Genomic DNA, 19,929 nt, shown 5'->3' with positions numbered 1-19,929 from the left:
GAAGCTTGCAGTAGCAGACACTCATGCACAAGAGGAGGATTATTTTGCTAGTATTACTGTTACGGTAACATATAATCAGACCTTCTCCCCCCCCCAGCCCCCACCCTTTTTCTCTTTTTTTTTTTTTCCCCCTCCACAATTCACAAGTCTTCTTTCCAAGTTCAAATAAAGTTTAAAGGTGAAAAGGTCAAGAAAGTTTCATGACTGGCTGTTGAAAGCGGGAGAAATAACCAGGGTCTCCAAGTTTGCATACACTAAAAGCTCAACAATTTTGTATTTTGCTGCAATTCATAACTGTACAAATCCCTTTTGCTGGATCTGTTTGGACTGAAATTAAACACTTGTTAATAATTTATAACTTATTATAATTAGAAAATAATAATAACTGTCAAGCAACTACATTCAATACATAAAGCAACTTGAGTGGCTCATTAGCTTATTTGTCAAAGCAACAATTTCTATATATTTTAGCTTATTTCTACTGGGAAGAGCAGTTAAAGAGCCACCCAGCTTGCTTGGAAATCATTTCTCCACCAGCTGGGAGCAATTCCCAAATTGCTGCACCTCACCCACATCCAAGTGATGCTGGCTCATTTTAAAAGCAGCTTAAGTCTGACTTCAGGAGGTGCCTTAACAGAAATGGAGGAGGGATGGCCAAAGCGTTATGCTGCTACACGGACAAAAAAAATGCACCCCACAGCAATATGCTGCACATCATTTGCTCTAAATTTTACATCTGAATGAAAGCGTATCAGTGTTTGGCCAACAAACTGACCGCCGAAATGAATCATTTAAGAAACAGAAAATTCTTTATTTTTTATCTATGCTGGTAAGGGACCTTAGCTCAGTAAAGCATGAGGGCCAGGCATAAAGCTGCCTGGTGATTCAGAAGGTGTTGCTTTCCCCATAATTTAACACAAACAGAAGAAATACTTTGGTTTTTTTCTGAGGAGTAAAACTGATTTCCAACACGCCAGTGGGCATGGTTCTCTTGGAAAGCAGAGGGCAGCTGTGTATGCTGGGCAGTTTGGGTACTTATATTTGATAGATATCAAAGTATTCAGATATTTTCCAAATACATACAATTCCCCCCAAATCATTAATACTGTTGCAAGAAATCTGCTATGTTAAGGTGGAACAAAGCAAATTCAACTGCATATATTGAGCCAGAACCTCAACTGATTGAAATCAATGTAATCTCACTTCAATCACGTCAATATTCATCAGGCAGAGTATCTCATCCATTCAAGACAAAAGTAGCCATAGAAATGTTCATTACAACTGATAAACTAACAGCTGTGATCCTCTGACATTAAAGAGCACTGTGCACCAGACAGCCGATCTTTTTTATCACTTTTCTCTCCTTATGAGTACCCATGCCAATTCTATTTTTGTTGCATATTAATTTATGATGTTAGAAAATGTCAAATTTAAGTACACAAAGGAAGTCCAGATTAAAACTTAGTCTCTGGTTTCAACTGAGCCAGTCTGTCCAGATCCTGAACTAGTGTAAACTGATTTGAAGTCAGTGGTGCCAGAACAACTTGCGTTAGTCAGGGATCTGCTCTTGTTTTCATCTATTTATCTGATATAATTTCTAATTTACTTACTGAATAAGTCTCTTGTCTTTTCATTCAACTCCTCCTTCTCCTCTTGATTTTGTTTCTTCTGTCCCATTGCCTGTAAACTGAAAACTGAACACATCTATTCGCAGAGAGCCATCTTCCCCCACCCAGCCGCTTCCTGCATCACCTCTTTTTCTCTCACCCAGTTCTTCCCTTCCTAACCCTGCCCTTTGTTGTTCCCATGCTTTGCTTCTATTTACTCTCCATCCCTCTGTAATATTTCAAGGAAGGAGAAAAGGGCTTCAAATATTGCACGTTATTTTAACAAGCACAACAGTTCTCAAAAGATTGTTTAGTTTATCTTGAAGCTGAAGAGCTACCCAATTTCCTATCTTATGAATGGGCTGTGGGGTCCTTTAAAGTGACCGTGTAAATGAGAAAGACAATAAGAAAAATTGGGTTTTTTTTTTGTTTTGTTTTGTTTTTTTTAAAAGTCTCCCATGCTTCTCCCAGAAATCAAATGGTGCCTACAGAGGAACCAGAAGAAGATGTCATTCTGGCTAACTGGAGTAGGTCCTTATAATTAATCTTTTTAAAATTCTTTAATCATTAGATAAATGTGGAAGATTTCCTTTTTTAAAGGGAATCTTCTAAAACACACGGAAAAAAAGATATGAATCGATAAAATTGATCTACAACATATTTTTACTTGAGAAAGGATTACAGGGTAGGATCCTAACATCACATACCTAAAACCACTTCTAGTTCCACTGCCTTTATAGTTCCAAAAAATGTACATTTTGGAGACAAAGGCCTTTATCCTCTTAAGTGCTGTGGATTTCATGCCAATCTCCCAATATAAAGCAGACTTCAGACTTATACACAAGAGAAATGGTCTTGGAAAGATTAGATTTTCCACCACAAAGTAAAACCCTTGTGTGGTGAACCATACCAGTTTCAACATTACCTTTCTCCTAAGTGCTTGTTTGACATGGAGAAACACACTCACCCTATCTCCTCTCTTCTGAAATGGAAATGGTTTTATCATTGCTGTTGTGCCAGCCAGTTTTCCCATGTGTAAAATTTCCAGAAATGTCACGTGTACCTGAAAATCTGTATATTTATCTATTTTTTTTTCTTATTCTGTACCATTTTGCAATAGTGGCACATATTGCTCAATATTAGTGTACAAAACTCTTTCCCATTCATTATGTAATACAGATAAAACCAGTATGAGTGACATATGATGAACATAACTGGATGAAAAATTCTTTTAAATCACCAAGATAATTTTGAGAGTTGCCCATCAAAGATGTGCACCACTAATAGGAACAGTATGTTACAGGGGATGAATTTTGCTAAGTATCTAGCAGCTCAATGAAGATGAGAAGAAACTTTCTTAAACTACCCATTTGGTAGAAAGGTATTTTATCAATCATCCCCATATTAGAAACACAGATTTTCAGGATATTTCAAAATCCACTGCCAGTAATAAAGTAGGACATGCAAGGAAAGGAGAGAACTATAGACTTAATACAATGTAACTGCTGAGGATTAAATTTTAACACCACCAAAGCCACACAAAAAAGAATGAATTCAAGAGTCAGAAGATTAAAACTGCATGTAGTCAGCTTGGGATTGGTATGCTACAGATGGAAACTTTCTTAACAACACAGAGTTTAAATTCTGGTTAGGATATACTATGATTAAATGCTCCTACAATTTTTGAGTACATCACTTTTTTCCTACCGGCTACTGTAATACAAAAGACATCTCTTGCAAACATATAACTAGTAAAAAAAGTGCAAGTAAAAGCCATTTAGGTTTCCAGCAAAGACATAAAAGCAAAACAGCTAATGGACATCCAGGGTAGTCAAATCATTTCTGCAAAATCCATTAGTTACTAAAAGTTCTGGAGGGCTCAGTTTTTACAGTAAAACCTGTAAAAACTCGGTATCCAGTTTCTCTATTGGGACACTGAGGTGTGAAGATCCAAATGATGCTGGAACTGAACTTGTATATTTGAACCTTTTGAACTCCATCTGCCCTTCATAAATTACTTTACCACTAGCTTTAACACGTTTCTAACCTACTGTGCTAGAAAAATAAGGATTCATTAGAATAACTGAAAATGCAACTAACTTTATAACACTTCCAATGGAATTTGTCTTTGTTCAAAAGTCGTGCACCTATTACAGACCTGCGGGATGAGAAAAAGCTTCCAGATAGTCCAGTGGAAATAACATCTGTCTTCACGCTACTGAAAACCACGCACCAGACCCTCCCTCCCCAAACTCAAACCCATTTAAAGTAAATGAAAATTGCACTGTACAGAAACAGACAGTTGCTCCTTTCCATCTGGAAACACTGTCAAATAGCAGCAAATTCCACAAAATTCCCAACTGATACAAGAACTTAATTTTGCATCTCACATCAACACAAGCTAGCAGCAGCCCTCCGCTCAACATCCCATCAGCAGGAAAACATTTCAATTTTTCTTCCGTAAGTACAAAGAGGCGACAAAACAGAGGCACAGAAGCTGCATGAGGAATGCAGTGTCACTTGAAGAGCTATTTTGCCATTCCTTTTAGCCTTCTTTATTCTGCAGGACTTCGCTGCCACGCAGCAGGGGTAGCAGCCAGCAGCACAGGGAAAGCAGCGCACAAACTGACTTTTGCAAAATTACAGCCCTGCCTAATACAAAGCGTGAAATTTCTATCGCTCCTGTTTATAACAACTGAATAGTTAATTGTAATTTTTAAAATACAAAAACTTCAAACAGCCCTAAGTTTGCTACAGCCAAATCTTACCCCGTGTGTACAAAGACAGAGAAGGGCCCTGCCATCCCCTCTGGCTTCTAACGAACGCCTGCAGCAGCCAGGCAGCAGAGCTCCTAGTAGAAGTATTTGAGTGCGGCGAGGAATCTGGGCATCGCTTGCCTCGAATCCCCTGGTCCCCTGTTTCCAGCACCTAGCAGACACGGTTACACCTTCAAGTATGAAGAGCAAGACTCGCTTCATGACTAGGGAGCAGAGGAACCGCTGGGCCCAGCGTGCGTGGCCCCAGTCGTGGATGTGCCACCTCGCTGCAGAAGGCTCCGGTCAGCGGCGGAGATCCCGCGGGATCCGCTCTGGCACGGAGGACCCATCCGTGTCTCCGGGTGGCTGCAGGTGACATCTGGAGCTTCTCAAGCCCTTGGGCATCTGGTCCCCTCCTCTCTGTACAAGGTAGATCATGGATGTTGGCTGCTCTGGCTGCTAACCTAAAATCTGGTGCTGGGTATTTTACTAGCATGTGAGAAGCGCACCCCTAAAGAATTTAAAGTCTTTTTTTTTCTTTTAGAGGCATCATCATCTTGACCCAGAACTCTAGGTTTGAACCTTGACTTGCACAAAGGATAAAACTCTTATCATCCCCTCTGCAATTCCAAAATCAAAAGCGTTGTCAAAAGTGGTGCAGTAAAATAAGCCCTGGCGCTTCTGATAATTTTTCCTGCAGCATCTCCGGCTGCATTCTGTGTTACGTGGCCCCAGAGACGTGCTGCTCTGAACAGCCACGACTTTGCAAGGCAGAGGCAGGGGAGGGCTATCGTCTTACTGCATCTACAGAGAAACAAAGAAGAGAGAGATTCACACTTCCTCTACAGGAGAGGTCGAAATAGTTTAAATTTTAAAAATTAATCCAACTTCGAGACAATGCCTATAAAGATTCTTAATTTTAAGCTGCCTTAAACTGAAAGAAGAGATCCCACAGGAAGGCTGAGGAAGACCAAGGAAGGGAACCCCAGTAAGACGGCAGCCCAGCTGCTTAAACACAATGTTAACTTCTTTCTGTTGGACATAACACACACATGAACAGTGAACAGATTTCTCATCATTATTTTTGGGACTGTCAGCATGTTTATAGACAGTCAATCATTGGGATTTAGGAGAAAAACTAGGACTTTATTTGAAGTCCGGGAAGAATGGAAAGGCTGGTTCCCAAACAAGAGAGCGTATTGTCATAAGCAAAACAATCTGCAAAAGATACTGCTTTCTCCTACACCTTTCCTGCCTGCAGAGAGAGCTCAGCATTCAAAGCTGGGTGCCTGCCAATGCCTGTACAGGAACTCTTCAGCTCTTGTCCTGCTTTCATAAGGACCTTCTTTGGGTTCAGGAAAGTCGTCTCATTTTTTTTTTCTGTCTCAGATTTGTCACTTACAAATGAGGAAACTGCCCATCTTCCTCTCAGAGGAAAGCTATGAGAATTAATTAATATGTGAATGTGCTTTCAAGAGGGTAACTAGCATAAAAATACTTACTGCTTTTCTCTTTGAAGTAAAGTGTTATCATACCATATCTGGACACTGTATTTCAATTTCTCTTTAAAATGATCTTACTAAGCAGCAAAGGGACACAGCAGCTCCCATTTACAGGTCACCTCAGGTCTCCTGAACTGACTATGCTCCAGGGTTTTAGGAATTCCAAAAGCAAAGCACATTGCCCTTAGTACATAAAAATGCTTCTGATTCACAGAATGACACAAATGTACAAGAAAAAAAGGATGTCTGATTATTTTTTGTAATGGATGGCTTTTAGATGGACAGAATACACTTATGCATTTCTTAAACCACCAAACAGCAAGTGATTTTTAACAATGGGCTTGTGTGAAGTGCTACTTGTTTATCAAAAAGACTCAGAAAAAGAATTTCAGGGGTTGAACTCTCACTGCGTTTTAACTCCCGAACAAAGAGTAAGATGCTGTAGCTGCGCAAGTTTGTGCTCCATCATATTGTGGGGAGGCAGCCTGTCCAAAGTGCCTGTGCTCTGAGACACGATGCTATCACAGCTTTTTCATACTTCAGATTAATGAGGTTGTGTGAAATTATTTGACATTTCGAAATAAAATGAATAAAAAAGGAAAACGACAACTTTCTGAGCGATGTAGTTTCCCCATGAAAGTCCATGGCACAGTTTGCCTGTTTAAGCAATAAGGAATAAGACGCATGCAATCTAGGGCACAGTTAAATGTGCACTTGCAATTTATGAAATTACCATGTCCATTAATTTGTGACTCCTAATGAGATGTTACAACTGACCATGTGAACAGTCCTAGACACAGGAATGAACACAGGTGTTCAAAGAAATGATCACTGAAGATCATGTAAGTTAACCCGTTTTACTTCCCACTTGCATGAAGAAAGATTTGTGGTTTTGCATTCCCTCTCCACCAGTACAGTCTGGCTTTCTTTTCCTTGCTTCCCAGCTTGGAAATGAGCCATGTATCGTTTATAGACTTCCGAGGTTTGGTAGAGCACTTTCTGAGGATCACTTTGGAAGATGGTACCACATTTCAAGCCAGAGGGACGCAGGTATAAGCCTTTAGAAAAAGGCCAACAACCTGAGTGGTCATCAATCATTTTTGTTTAAATGTGTTACCAACATAACCTAAAGTGTTTCAGATAATTGGAGTAGCTCACTACCATGCATGGGATCTACAGTTGTTACATCTTGTAAGCTAAAAAGGACCTAAATTTCTGATATTAAAGAAATAGTAAAGGAACCAAACCCAAACCATAGCAACAACCTCCCCACCAAACCCAAACCCATGGAATTTAGCTATTTCAGAAAGCAAAGGTATGCACATCCAAGCTTTTATTCCTTGGAGTTCATTGGTTTTGGAATCACAAGCAGCGTCAATGGGTAAATGCACAGGCTGATCTCATCTAAGAGCTACGGGTTCATCTGTTGGGTACCTTACAAAATAGCAGAGATCAGTCCTGCCTGATGCAAACGTTAAGTCATAAGAATAACATTACATAATGTACAACAAAACGTTAATTTACAAGAAGGCAAAACTAATGCTTTTTTTTTCTTGGAAGCCCAGTGATATTCTAGAATGCATTAAACACACAACAAGATGGCACAAATGAATTAAATATTTTTAAAAACATTTTTCTATGTTATGCCATTTTGTTTTATATTTTGTTTCACTAGTTGATAATCTCAGAGACAAGAAAAAACATGCTGCTGGTGAAGTACTAAATCACACCAAAAGAGCTAAGGTTTTTAGATGAAACAAGAAGCTGATTACACATGCACCGAGTATACCAGCCACTAAGCATTTCTGGATTGTAGGGATAAGATACTCTCTTTGCTTATTACTGCCTTCTTGATCCAAAGAGATTTAAGCAACTGTTTTCAATTAGATGTTTTTAAGCTAGTAAAACTACATCCATAAAGACATATTTATAGAACAACTTAAAACTAGAAGAATTAAAACAACTACAAAACTGATGAATTCCATTCCCCCACCCCTCCAGAATCATTTACTGACCATTAACGAGCAAAAAGCACTGCAATTTTAAGAATTAATCCACTGTCGCAAAATTAAATCAGATACACTAGTAGGGATAATGACAAACTGGTGGCTCCAGCGTTGTCAGTTTGCGGGTGATACAAGTTCAAGTCGTCTGTGCTAGTGGCCACTCTGTTGGAACAAACATGAACATAAAAGGTAACATTAAAAGTGCAGCAGCACCAACTGAATCAATTCTGTCACTGAGGATGCAGACTCAAAATAAGTGGCATAGGGTGAATATTGCATTTTAGAAATGATCTGGCTAGTTCCAAGACTGCCAGACCTCAGCACATGGAAATAAAGGAAGACACAGTAATGAACGTAAATGAAAGAGAGATGATACTCATTTTCCTCTAAATTCATGAACACAAGAGCCCAGCAGTGTGGCTTTGCTACACATGACTGCTTTCGTCCCCATTAACCTATGATGAATATTCTGAGATTTACAAGAACAAAACTGAGCTTTGATAGTTTTCATCCGACAGTTGCTTAAACAAAATTTGCCTAAAAAGCTCTGCAGCATGTGACTACAAATATTTGCAAGATAAGTCGCCTTATCTCTAGCCACTGAAGAATATGCAGCAATGGCAGAGGCTTCCCCCCAAGCCTGCTCAGAGATGGCCAGAGCCACGAGCAGGCACACCCTCTCCTCTGTCAAAGCCAGAAGCATCATTCATCAAGCATCTACTAACATCTATATTCTATACCTGACTGCCCCAGCGCTAGCTCTAGTCGGAGGCAAAATAAGTGGCAAGGAAAGTGCCACAGCCACGGAGGGGCAGGGACAGCACGCAGGCACGCTCCAGCCCTGCCTCCTCCTGCTGCAAAACCCAGCTGAAGAAGCTCGAGTCCACCTGGCGTCCTAAATTTCAGCTTCCTACACATTTCTACAAGCCCAATTTGTTCCTACCTAAGCACGTTGTCATGAAAACTCTTAAAAGCACATTAACAGCAGTGTGACTTTAAGATTCCAATATATCATTTAAACATACATATTTTACACATTTAATACCCATCAGAATCGGGCCATAAATACAAACGGATATTACAAGGCACAAACCAGCGTCTCAGCTTTTTTCTGGCACAGCGGGGCCTTCGCCTGGGCGCCCCGCACCACGGGCGATGGGTGCTGTGCCCAGGAGAGCCCCGTGCTGCACTGCAGATGCAGGAGACGCTCCAGGACAGCACGTGAATCTCACATCTAATGCACGAGGCCTTGCAGCGAAGTGCGAGAGAGATTTTTTCTGGTTTTTTTTTTTTTTTTTGATTAAGATTAAATTTGCTTCACGTGCTGAAGAAGCACATGCTACGTAAGGCAATTTTAGAAATTATTTCAGGTGAATTAATCTATAGGGTTACACACAGGGTCTAGTTTTAGGGAAGCTCTTCAACGTTCAACCAAGGAAGTGCCCTTTATTGGCTATGCAGTACCTCAGCTACCCCCAGACATGCAGGATAAAAATATATTTGTTTTACACCTGCATCCTGCCCATCCTGAGAGATCAACAGTAACCAGCAACTGGCAGCTGAAATCTTCTGCTGAGCCTCGGACGGCAGTGCCAGCCGTCCCGGTGGCCCTCTGCCCTGCCTCCCCCTTCGCCTTTTGATCTCAGAGAAAAAGGGCAAAGCTGGGGAGTGCTTGAGAGAACCGGAGGTACCCTCCTTCCTCACAAGCTGAATAGAAATAAAGGAAAGGAGACAGAAAGAAGTCAAGTAGTGACATAACCTGTGCAATCGTACACTGTTTTCTGTTCCATGACGTTAAAGAAAACAGAAAGCTGTAGCGGTGCAGTCATCCTTTAAATCTCTCTGTATGGATCTTGCTACAATCCAAACCTGCTCGGATAAGCAGATCGTTACATACATACTGAAATCATATAATGCACCCAGATGAAGATGCATAACTACATCAGATTCACCCTTTTGAATGAATGTGGCTCTGATTTCTAATTGGTTTTGGTCTTGTTTACAACATGTTAAGAAACAAGATTAAAAATATTACGTTTTTTATTAATGGGAAACTCAGTAATAACAAGGTTAGTCCAATGCCTTTTATCCACACAGGTGTGTTCCTGCACGGTAAAGGATGGCTCCTGTAAGAAAATGTTACAGGATAAAACCAAAAGCAAAGTTTCATACAATTATATCCAAATTGGCAGAGCAAAACTATGAAATAGAAGTGAACATAAAAGCAAGTGAAACAACATGAACAGTGAAGCAGTAAACAATTTTGCCTAAGGCACAACACTAATGCAAGACTAACTTCAAAGCATCAACTGAACCAACAAAGGTGACAAACAATATGCATAATAATAAACTTAAAGCAGCACTTGCTCCCTTTTCTTCCCTTAATCAAGATCAAATCCAACAGAAAGGAACACCACACAGCATCACCCTTGTCCCGTGCTCTCGCAGGACGAGAGGAGGGAAGGGAAGGAGAAGCGCAGGGGGATAAACACACTGAGCTCTTGTTAACAGCTCTGAAGCCGGTGACACACCAGGTACACCGAGCCTCTAGAAGACGACTGTCTCAGCTCGTTAACAAGCAGGTATATATGTATCTAACCCTGGGGTGGTACAAGCTGTATAGATACATAACGTACGCAGCGTAGAAAACTTTACGCGAACATACAGCTGATTATAAAGTTCTCCCACTTACAGTGTGCTGTCAGACAAATACTTCTAATTCTGTAATTCCAAATATGAGGTTAGTACATCTTAGAAATTTCTGTTTTGATAATAACTTCTGGAATTTAAAACAGATAATCCCCGGGCAAGTTCTGGTCTTGCTCCTAAAACACTTTAACTCTTTTTTTCATTTTATACATTGGACCAAGTATATAAACTAGACTACAGCATTTTGGCTACAAGTTTCTTCAAATAAACTAGGCTGAGACGTTACGTTAAGGGAAGTCCACCACGTCAGAAGCTTTACTCTGCCTATTTTTTCTTTTTTTTCTGATTATAATTTATAATGAACCTCTTCCCCAGTAAGCTGACTCAGGGAAAAACCACTCTGAAAGCTAGTGATGAATTATTTTTATTAATTAAGTTAGAGAAACAAAAACCACAGTGGTTTTCAGTGCTGCAACTCAGAGCAGAACCCACAAGCTTGAAGGCAGAAAGAAGTGTGAAAGTCAGAGCTCTGCTCCGAACGGCTCCTCCATTTACCGAGGGGCTGAAATTCCATGAACGAGGGGTTTTTCTCTTTCCCTTAACCTAAGGATTTGGTTCTTTGAACAGCTGCTTTGGACTTAATAAAGCACCACAAAAGCCACTGCCTTTACGGCATTAAAAACTGAAATAATGGGTATTAAGCAGAAGTAGCTTTTATAATACGCTGATATTTAAGTAGTTCAGCTTGTGATCAGGTTTGCTGAAAGAAGAGTAGATGGAAGAATAGGGTTAGGAAAAGCATTTAATCCTGGCAAGTTTCAAAGATCTTTAGATTTTCCTTTCAAGTTTTAGTAGCCAAGAGATGCAAGTTTTAGTTTTCACTTAGGATTTTCGACTGAGGACATTGAGGACAATCTCCAGATTTAGCACATTTGTGCGTTTCCCCGCAATAACTGGCTGCGACGGCTCCCACTGCACGAACCTCGATGCACCAGGCTGCTCTGCGGGGCACGCTCTCAGTCCCAGGAAATCACGCCAAGGAAGGTGGGGTTTCATTGCTGGGGATTTCTTCCTTTAAACATGCAGTAGATGGAGCAAGTCGTAAGATTTTCAGTAAAACTTTGGGATCCTCTCATTTAAGCCAGCATCCTCTTTGAACGGCAATACTTTATGTAATGAGGCCTATTTATAGCCCGCCTCTTCCTTTGGCCATTGGCTCTTCTTCTGCTTGCCCACTTACCAGTTTAGCTATTTTATCCAATCTTGCATGCCTTTTATGGAAAGAACTGAAATACCTTAAATTTGCACATGCAATGAAAAGGAGGCTTATTCACACAGTTAGGACTCGCTTTTTCATGTAATGCTGGTTACTGGAAAGTTTAACTTTTGTTAAAGAGGATACAAATAAAACAAAACAGGAAAGTGGGTATTTTTCTTACTTATTTCAAGTGTACATATTTTTGGTAATTTTTTTTTTCCCTGTGACACAGAATAGATAGTCTTCTGGGGGACTGTAATATCCCTCAGCGTGTTTTCCACCAAGAATGCAAAGAGAAACACTTTTTCTGAAGAAGTCATGGAAACTGGTAAATTGAAGACACAAGTCCTCATTGAAAACCTATAATTTTTAAATTAAATTGACATGTCAGTGGATCTTTTGAGCTTCGTCTGTATGTTTTTTATAATGTACATTTCTAGTGCTTTTTCCCATGGGTATTATGCACTATTTCTAAACTGGGATTACTCAAGTTGAAGTGTGATAAAGGGCACATTATAGTTATATTAAGCAAAACAGGGAGGAGAAAGCTTTTACATAGTCCAAAGAAAGCTGTGCTCAGAGCCTCATTTCTGGTAACAAGCAGAGCAAGGCAACCAGTCAGCTAGAAACTGCTGCTATCAAAGTAACGCTTTGTCCTGAGAAATAGTGATTTATCTTTTTTTGTTGTTGTTTTCTGCTAAAAAATAAAGGTTGTTTTCTTAAAAATCATTAACTCTTGCTCTGGGGTATCATCAGAAACATGTTGTGAGCAACAAAACAGAGAAGAAAGCTCTGTATTGTACATTAGTGTAACTTGTGTGATTACTCTTTGAAAGAGCTAACGGAGGAGAAGAGGGGATTTCTGAACACAGCTTGGGTTACCATCTCATCATGCTCTTCCCAGTAGTTTCACAACCATGTTGTTATTCTTTGCAGCTCACCCGAAAGATGCAGGAACTTGCTTAACTTGCACGGTCTCCACAGTGCCCGGCCCAAATAAGTACTTGTCAACAGTGCTGCAGCCATATAAACAAGCAGCAGCTGGATGAGAAAAGGAGGGCATGTCAGCTCAGAGCGGCAGAAAAGGTTTTTCACGGCAGCTATTTGCAACCCTCCGAGGAGCTACAGAGGCTGCCCATTAAAACCCTGTTAAAACACTTCTGATGTTGTCAGCAGTGGAGAGCTGAAATAGCACAGCGATCACTGAGATGCTATCTGCCTCAAGCAGTTCAGTGGTACTGTCAATAATATGAGCAAGAAGCTACAAGATGAGCAACAACCTAATTCCTACATCAAAATTTCATAAACTCCCTCAGCTGGTAAACACTAGAGATGTGGGCAAACATAGGACAGCCAATAAACCACCCAGAAAAGATGACCTTTGGTCTGGAATCTTTCCCAAAAGCTTTGAACCTTTAAGTTAATTTACACTTTGAAAGCAAAGCAGTGTAATGGCAAGGAGAAACAGGAGGAAGGAGGTGACGGCTCTCCCATCAGTGCTCGCAATCTGCTCCCAGCTTTGCGCTTCTGACAAAGCCCAAGGATAAACCACAGCAACACTCCTAGGCATATACACTTCCAAATATCCCAGATGTGTACCTGTAGTTTCTCCCCACTCCTCTCTGCTTTGATTTTTGAAAGCACTGACTTGGTAGGCATTCCTTGGGGTAGTTTTTGCAAATATAGTCCTATCAGGCGAGAAAATTTGCTACTTCTCCTCCAGGAGAGCGGTGCCTTGTTTGAAAGCAGACCTCCTGATGTGCCAGGGTACTAAAACTGTGAGTAATGATAGCAGAATCATCTACTTCTCTGCTGCTCTGTGCTCATGAGTAAGTACTACTCACAGTGAATAATGGCTGGAGAAGCAGGGCCAAGGTGAAGAGTTATTTATAATACAGTAGCCAATGAGTAAGTGCTTAGCTATGAATTTACTGCTCTGGCTACAATTTCATGAGAAAATGAACAGAGCTAGCTTTTGGTTTTCCAGTTTTAAAAGCTGTACACCCACTAAAACCTAGTAAAAATAATTCAGGAAGGATTGGGGGTAGTTATTTATAAAGCAACCTTGACAGAGATCACATGCATCTCGCCTAAATGCAAGATAATCATAGATGCTTTTGTTTCTTAGATACTGTCCTCAGAATTGCCATGGCAGTCAGTGAAACTCCTAGACTCATCATCTTAAACCAGTGTCAGATGCTTTCCCCTTTTTATGCAATAAATATCCACTGCAGAGAGCCAAAAGGCAGAGCTCGCTGGAAATGAAGCAAAGAATTAGACTGTCATCTGCTCAGCAGTCCTGGGTTTAGAGGTCAAGAATATCTCTCTACTTTTTAACATGAAGTGACTGTACTAACTGTCTTTCAGAACAAGTTTCTGTCAAGTGTACCCTGGATTTGCAGAAGATCCAGCATGCTTAGGAACAATTTTTAATTGTTTCTATCAGCCCGGAGTGAGGCAAAGGTTATTCCTAGAAATGCATTACTTTCACCCAAAGTAGTAATAATCTATTCGGGCATATAAAAAAATCTGACCAGGAAAACACTGGGACAACATGAACAAGCTCACCACTCTTCTGAATTTCCTACACAGAAACATACCATTTTCCAGTACACCCTGAAGAATAATTGGATATTTTCCAATCCCCACATTACAGGTCATGACTTACTGGTGCAAATTTGGATTCTACTGAGGACCTGCTTATCGACTGAAATTCGGATGGCATGACACAGCAAGAGACTTTGGCTTGCCATTGCATATTTGAATGCTGGTTTATAGAAAAGGACTATGTTTTAGTTCAGCCAGCTTTTTACCCCACAAGGACATATGGCTCAGATTTGTGATGGAAAAACAGAAGAAGCAATGATTCTACAGGACTGCAATTTATTTCAGAATTGTAAACACAGAAGGAATGGCTTCTTATGAAATTTTTAAAACCAACTGCTAGTTTTACTATCTGTTGTGCTTCCAGTTTGCAGAGTCCAAGGGGTATATTTTCACCTTGATGTACAAAGAGTTATACACGAAAACTATGCTCTTCAATTTTTCTTCAGGGAGTTGGTGTTAGCCGCATTATTTCAGTGCTGCTGAGCTTGTTGCAACTGGCCTAACTTTACCTTGGTAGACAATCACTGAACTCAAGTCAGAGCCATCTCAAAAGCCTAATTAGGCACTTCTGCAAATCCGAAGTATCTTGTACATTTTCATATGTCTTACGATTTTAGAAAGCTGTCTTTTCCCCCTCCTTATCTAAAGGAAAATTAAAACAATTCACTGTTAGAAAGAAGGAACAGAAAAAGTAATGACAGTCTTATTTCCCCTGGTCTCACAAGCCTGAAGTTAAATACTTGCCTTTGTACAACTGTTTCCCTTCTTTTATTAGCTAAATATTGTGGCACCATGCAACCAGAGCACAAAGAATAAAATTACAACAATTTGAGATGAGTGTAACTTTTACAAGAGTCAGATATCCCTAACAACCCAGACAGTCAATAACCCAGCACAAATTAACTCTGGCAAATAATAGGTGTGTTGACCCTAAATTCATGAGGCAATAAAACCTACCAACAGCCTGTTGTTTTAAAATACTCAGGCACTTCTCAAAGACAATATAGTTTTTGTTTGTGAGCAAGAAGATCATTAATTAGGAAAGCTTTTAAAAAAGGTTTTAGTACCATTAGCAAAAACTAATAGGAAAATAAATTAACTTACAACATCTGACACCAAGTCTGAAAAAACAGAAAGGCATTAAAAACCCAAAGCTAACCAGTCCATGTCCCAAGGACTGCATCCCATAGACCCACTTCTCCATAACCACAATAACAAAATTAAATTTCCTCCCTTTCTTACTGCATTTTGAGTTAGAGACGCATTTCTGTGAATGCAGATCTGTCGTATGGTGGAGTCACAGCAATATAATTTGAACCAACTCTGTTCATCTCTTCAACTCCACAACAATGAAAATACACTTAAAAACACAAAGCCATAATCTGTTCTTCCAAATTTGTTTTCTTTCTGAGAGCTTTTTAACAATAGCAGAGCTTCGGTAAAGTTACTATTCAAAAGCTGTCCTATGGTAGGCTCTGGTGTGAATTCTTATTTCTTGAAGGAAAACACATTTTCTAATTATTCAGAGAGTCTGTTTAAAAATGCAGTATGTTAAAATAACACACCATGAAAGTGGCCCAAAATATTTTATGGCTTTGAGTAAAGTTCTTTTTTCCCCTTTCCCTGGATGCTTGCTAAGAGATGCCATAATTAGTCTGCCAAACAATGATTACATACGAAGGAGTGCACATCATGAAATTAGTGGATGAAACAATCATGTCACCTACAGAGTTATGAAAGATTTATACCTACTTCATATTAAAATTATTTAGTAAATGTCACATAGCACAGCAAAAACCATGGGCATGTTATCGAGAGGGAGTCAGGCTCAGTGCAGAATGCTCAAAACCAATGGCCAACACGAGCAGACTCTGCAAGCAAAGTGTTCATGTGGCCATAAAACCATATGGTGGCAGACCACAATTTGCTGTCTTTCTAGAAAGAAAGAAAATACAGAATTTAAATTTTAAAAAGGAAGTCATCCAGAAAGTAAATTGAAATATTAGTAACAGATATCAAATTTTGGAAAATGAACTGAGACAATTAAAATGCACTTGTAACTGCAACTGCTTGCTAAACCAAACCCATGCTCTTGGACAGATTGCCTGATTTAAGCAGATGATGTACCTTCCTCTTAGCTTTTGCTTCAAGCTTTCCTTCCATGAGAAGTCAAGTAATTAACTTGCCAGGGGAAGAAATTTTCCTCTTCAATACCTTTACATTTGTGTAAAGCAAAATTACACAAAACGCTGATGCAAGACCCAAAGGGAAAATACTTGTGCTGTACAGCACACCCTTGCCTAGACCACCTTAAATCCACCCATTGCCTATGCCTGGCTCCAGATCCGGATGTCCCCGTGATGCACCAGGGCCCAGTGTCTGCCTGCTGGGATGGAGTTTATTCACAGGAAATATGAAGGGAAAATTCACGCTCAGCTGCTTAATGAGAACTGACATTCCATCTCCAGAGAGAGAGAAACTTTGGATGTCAGGCAGGTTAGCACAGGGCAAGCAGACGGTCAATAAAATATTCAGTAAAGTACTCTGATATGATAGATCTAATATTGTGGAAAAAGCCAGAAATCATTTTTTTGATAAGAAAACGAGTTTAAAATGCTGGTTAAAATGGCCTATACAGTACTAACCTGCTAAAACTTGAAGACAATTGCGACTGGTTTTTGAACTTGTTATAAAAAGTAAAACCAAACAAAGGCTCATGTAGCACAAGATATGCTTCTGTGGACATGGAAGCAGGTAATTTAGAACAAATGCACAAACCATTTTTTACAAAATCTCTCCAGAATAATTTTACAACTAATTTTTAATTTTTTTCTTAAAAAAAAAAAAAAAAAAAAAAAAATCTATCAATCACACTAAAACACATGATGCTTAGGGACACAGGCATAAACCTCACCTAGTCTGGATCGCAGCAGAGCATGTGCTGACCCGAGTGACCCGGGAGCAGCCCCAGGTGCTCCAGCATCAGCACTGGAGTCCCTCCTCCACAATGGGATCGAACTTGCTGCTCATTTTTCCAAGCAGGATTCCTACTAGATTTCTTCTCTGAGCAACTTTTTTGTGATAGCTCTTTCATGCCCTGCTGTCAGTGACTTCTTCAATTTTCCTCCCACCTCACCACATTGAAGTGTTTGGTAAGAAAACCCTGGAGGGATCAAGAAAGCAACAGGCCATATGCAGTGAGTCCCTGCAATCATTCTAATGAAGCTAAATCTTGAGTTTACATAAAAGGAAAATTAAATCAAGCACTGGAGTGGATTGGAAAGAAATACACCAGGAGATGGATAAAGTTAATCACGTTTAGTTAAGACTAATGCTGACCTACTCAGGCTTGCCTTGGAGATCCTTCGTACTTACTGTAAGTTTTATCTATATGGGAATACAGAAGCACACAGAGCTGTAGCAGCTGCCCTGAATTTCTGCAGTGCTTTATGTCTGCAGGCTGCAGGGACAGTACCACTTCATCCCTGCAGCATCACTGCTAAATATCACGGATGGAAATATGAGAAGCCGGGGCTGTGGATCATGACTCGGGGACTCCTGAAGCCTGGTCCTGTCCTTTAAACCCTGCAGGCAGTAATAGGTTTAATAGATAAGTCAGGGAAAAACTCCTTCACCTCAAGTAAAATAATGAAAGCAAAATTTCGTTCTCACATTATATCACTCCTGTCACTCTTCCAAAGGGAACCTGGGATTTGATTGGGATGTTCTGCCAGGCAGGAGGCTCCGTCCCGAGCAGCCACGTTTCACAGAGCTGCACCTCATGCTGCGGGGCCAAGAAACCAGCTACGAGGTGTGCGGGCAGCTCTGTACAGACCAACCAACAGGAGCCTGTTGCTCTATACAGAGCAACAACTTGCTGCTTGCTTTCTCTCTCTAAAGAAAGATCTTTTTTTGCCTGTAGTTTATCTCGTGGCCTGAAACTTGAAAGTAAAATTACTTTTAAGAGAGGAAATGGCACAGGAATTCCTACAGTCATTACATTGATTTTTTTTTGTTTGTTTTATTTTTCACAAAGATCTCAACCACATCTCCAGCAGGTGTTCGTAGGAAAATGACAGAGTATTAAAATAAAGAGAATAAATTTGTACATTCAGCCATTCTAATATGGCAACTTCTTCATTTTTTTCCCCTCCTAAAATAAAATTGTATCTTCAAACAAAAGGTATCCAACGTTTTGACATAAACCCACAGCATCGTCTCAGACACACGATGGGGAAGAGCTACGTGGCCTCGGACAAGAGGGTGGCTTGCAGCAGCTCTGCCATAGAAGCTGAACGGTCGGCATGCACAGGTTGCTGCGTGTTTTGGAGGACATATCCAGTCCATGGGCCACCAGTTGACTATCATAGTTCTTATCTGACACGTATAATTTAAGAAATGGAGTTGTATTTCCCAAAATGTTTACTCATGCAGTGCTGAAGCAAACGTATTCCTTTAACTCATTCTGCTTTAACTGGTATCAGCTACATGAACTACACAGTCTCCCGATGAAGGAGCAAAAGATTAGGATATGAATCTGTCAAGTTTGGAATATTTTTTTCTGTATAGCTCCATTAAATGACTGAAGACAATAATGCTTCAGTATTTTCTGAGAATAGCTCATTTGTTCTTTATTTCAGTGTTACAGAAAAGATTATTTGCAACTATTCACTTCCTTACAAAATATTCAGATTCTTCAATGAAAAGAGTTTCCCACATTGTGTAGCCACCCACACAGCTCCATTTGAAAGTGAATGAAAAGCTGTGCTTGATAATGTTGAATATGTTAACCTCTTACAGTTCTCGAGCTCTGGTGAGCCACTTTTCTTCTGCATCTGCACAAGGAAAAGTGTTGAACACAAGCTAGATTCTGTTGATTACGTACAAATACATGCACCAAAGGCATCAAGTGATTAAGACTGAAGCGATTTCTTAAGATCATCATCTGTGTCTGAAGCTGTTTCCTTTCTGGCAAACTAAAACCAAATTTAAGCTTGCTTGGAATTAATTGTAATATGTAACACATCATAATTAGTAATGGGATATGAAACATTTTCCTTTCTACTTTCAGCTACTGGTGTCTGCTTTGACCAGTTCAAACTCAAACAGAAGTCATGACCATTTAATGACGAGTTAGTGGTCTATGCAAAATAGCGTAGTGGTTTAAGTCCCTTCCCTAATTGTACATACCACCATTGTCATAATTAGCACTCGTGATAGCAATCTCAACAGAGACGAGGGATATCGACTGGCAGACATGAAGCCCAGTGTACATGAACCAAACTATTGAATGAATGTCCATTCCAATCCTTATGTCTTTTTTAGAAAAGCATAATTTGCACTGTACTGCTGCTTTTTGGAAAGTTGCCTTTGCTTATAAGCATCTTGACACCTCAGCAAACTCCCGTTCGATGCCCCGATCAAGGACAGAAGCAGCAGGACTGCTCTCCCTTTGCAGGACCCGCTGCCACAGTGTGCTCAGATGAGGGCACGCATGGGGCAGGACGCCAGTGGGGTACAGGGACCTCAGGTTGAGTAGTGCCG

At 40.1% G+C, this 19,929-nt stretch overlaps 1 protein-coding gene across 11 annotated transcripts in view; it reads right to left on the bottom strand.

Annotated features, from left to right (window-relative positions):
• The window catches only part of BCAS3 (BCAS3 microtubule associated cell migration factor), a 373,998-nt gene that overhangs the window by 107,795 nt on the left and 246,274 nt on the right, over window positions 1-19,929 (bottom strand). The window contains exon 24 of one of the 11 annotated variants that reach the window (XM_069790975.1): window positions 7,182-8,033. The exons of the other annotated variants lie outside the window; for them this stretch is intronic. Within the exon in view, the coding sequence (XP_069647076.1) occupies window positions 8,008-8,033 (26 nt within the window). The 3' untranslated portion in view covers window positions 7,182-8,007. Of the gene's footprint in view, window positions 1-7,181; window positions 8,034-19,929 lie in introns of those variants that run through there. 11 annotated transcript variants of the gene reach the window in all.

The sequence above is a fragment of the Haliaeetus albicilla genome, chromosome 9 (genome assembly GCF_947461875.1).
Source record: "Haliaeetus albicilla chromosome 9, bHalAlb1.1, whole genome shotgun sequence".
NCBI classification, from domain to species: Eukaryota; Metazoa; Chordata; class Aves; order Accipitriformes; family Accipitridae; genus Haliaeetus; species Haliaeetus albicilla.
This window is presented reverse-complemented; position numbering and strand designations above follow the sequence as displayed.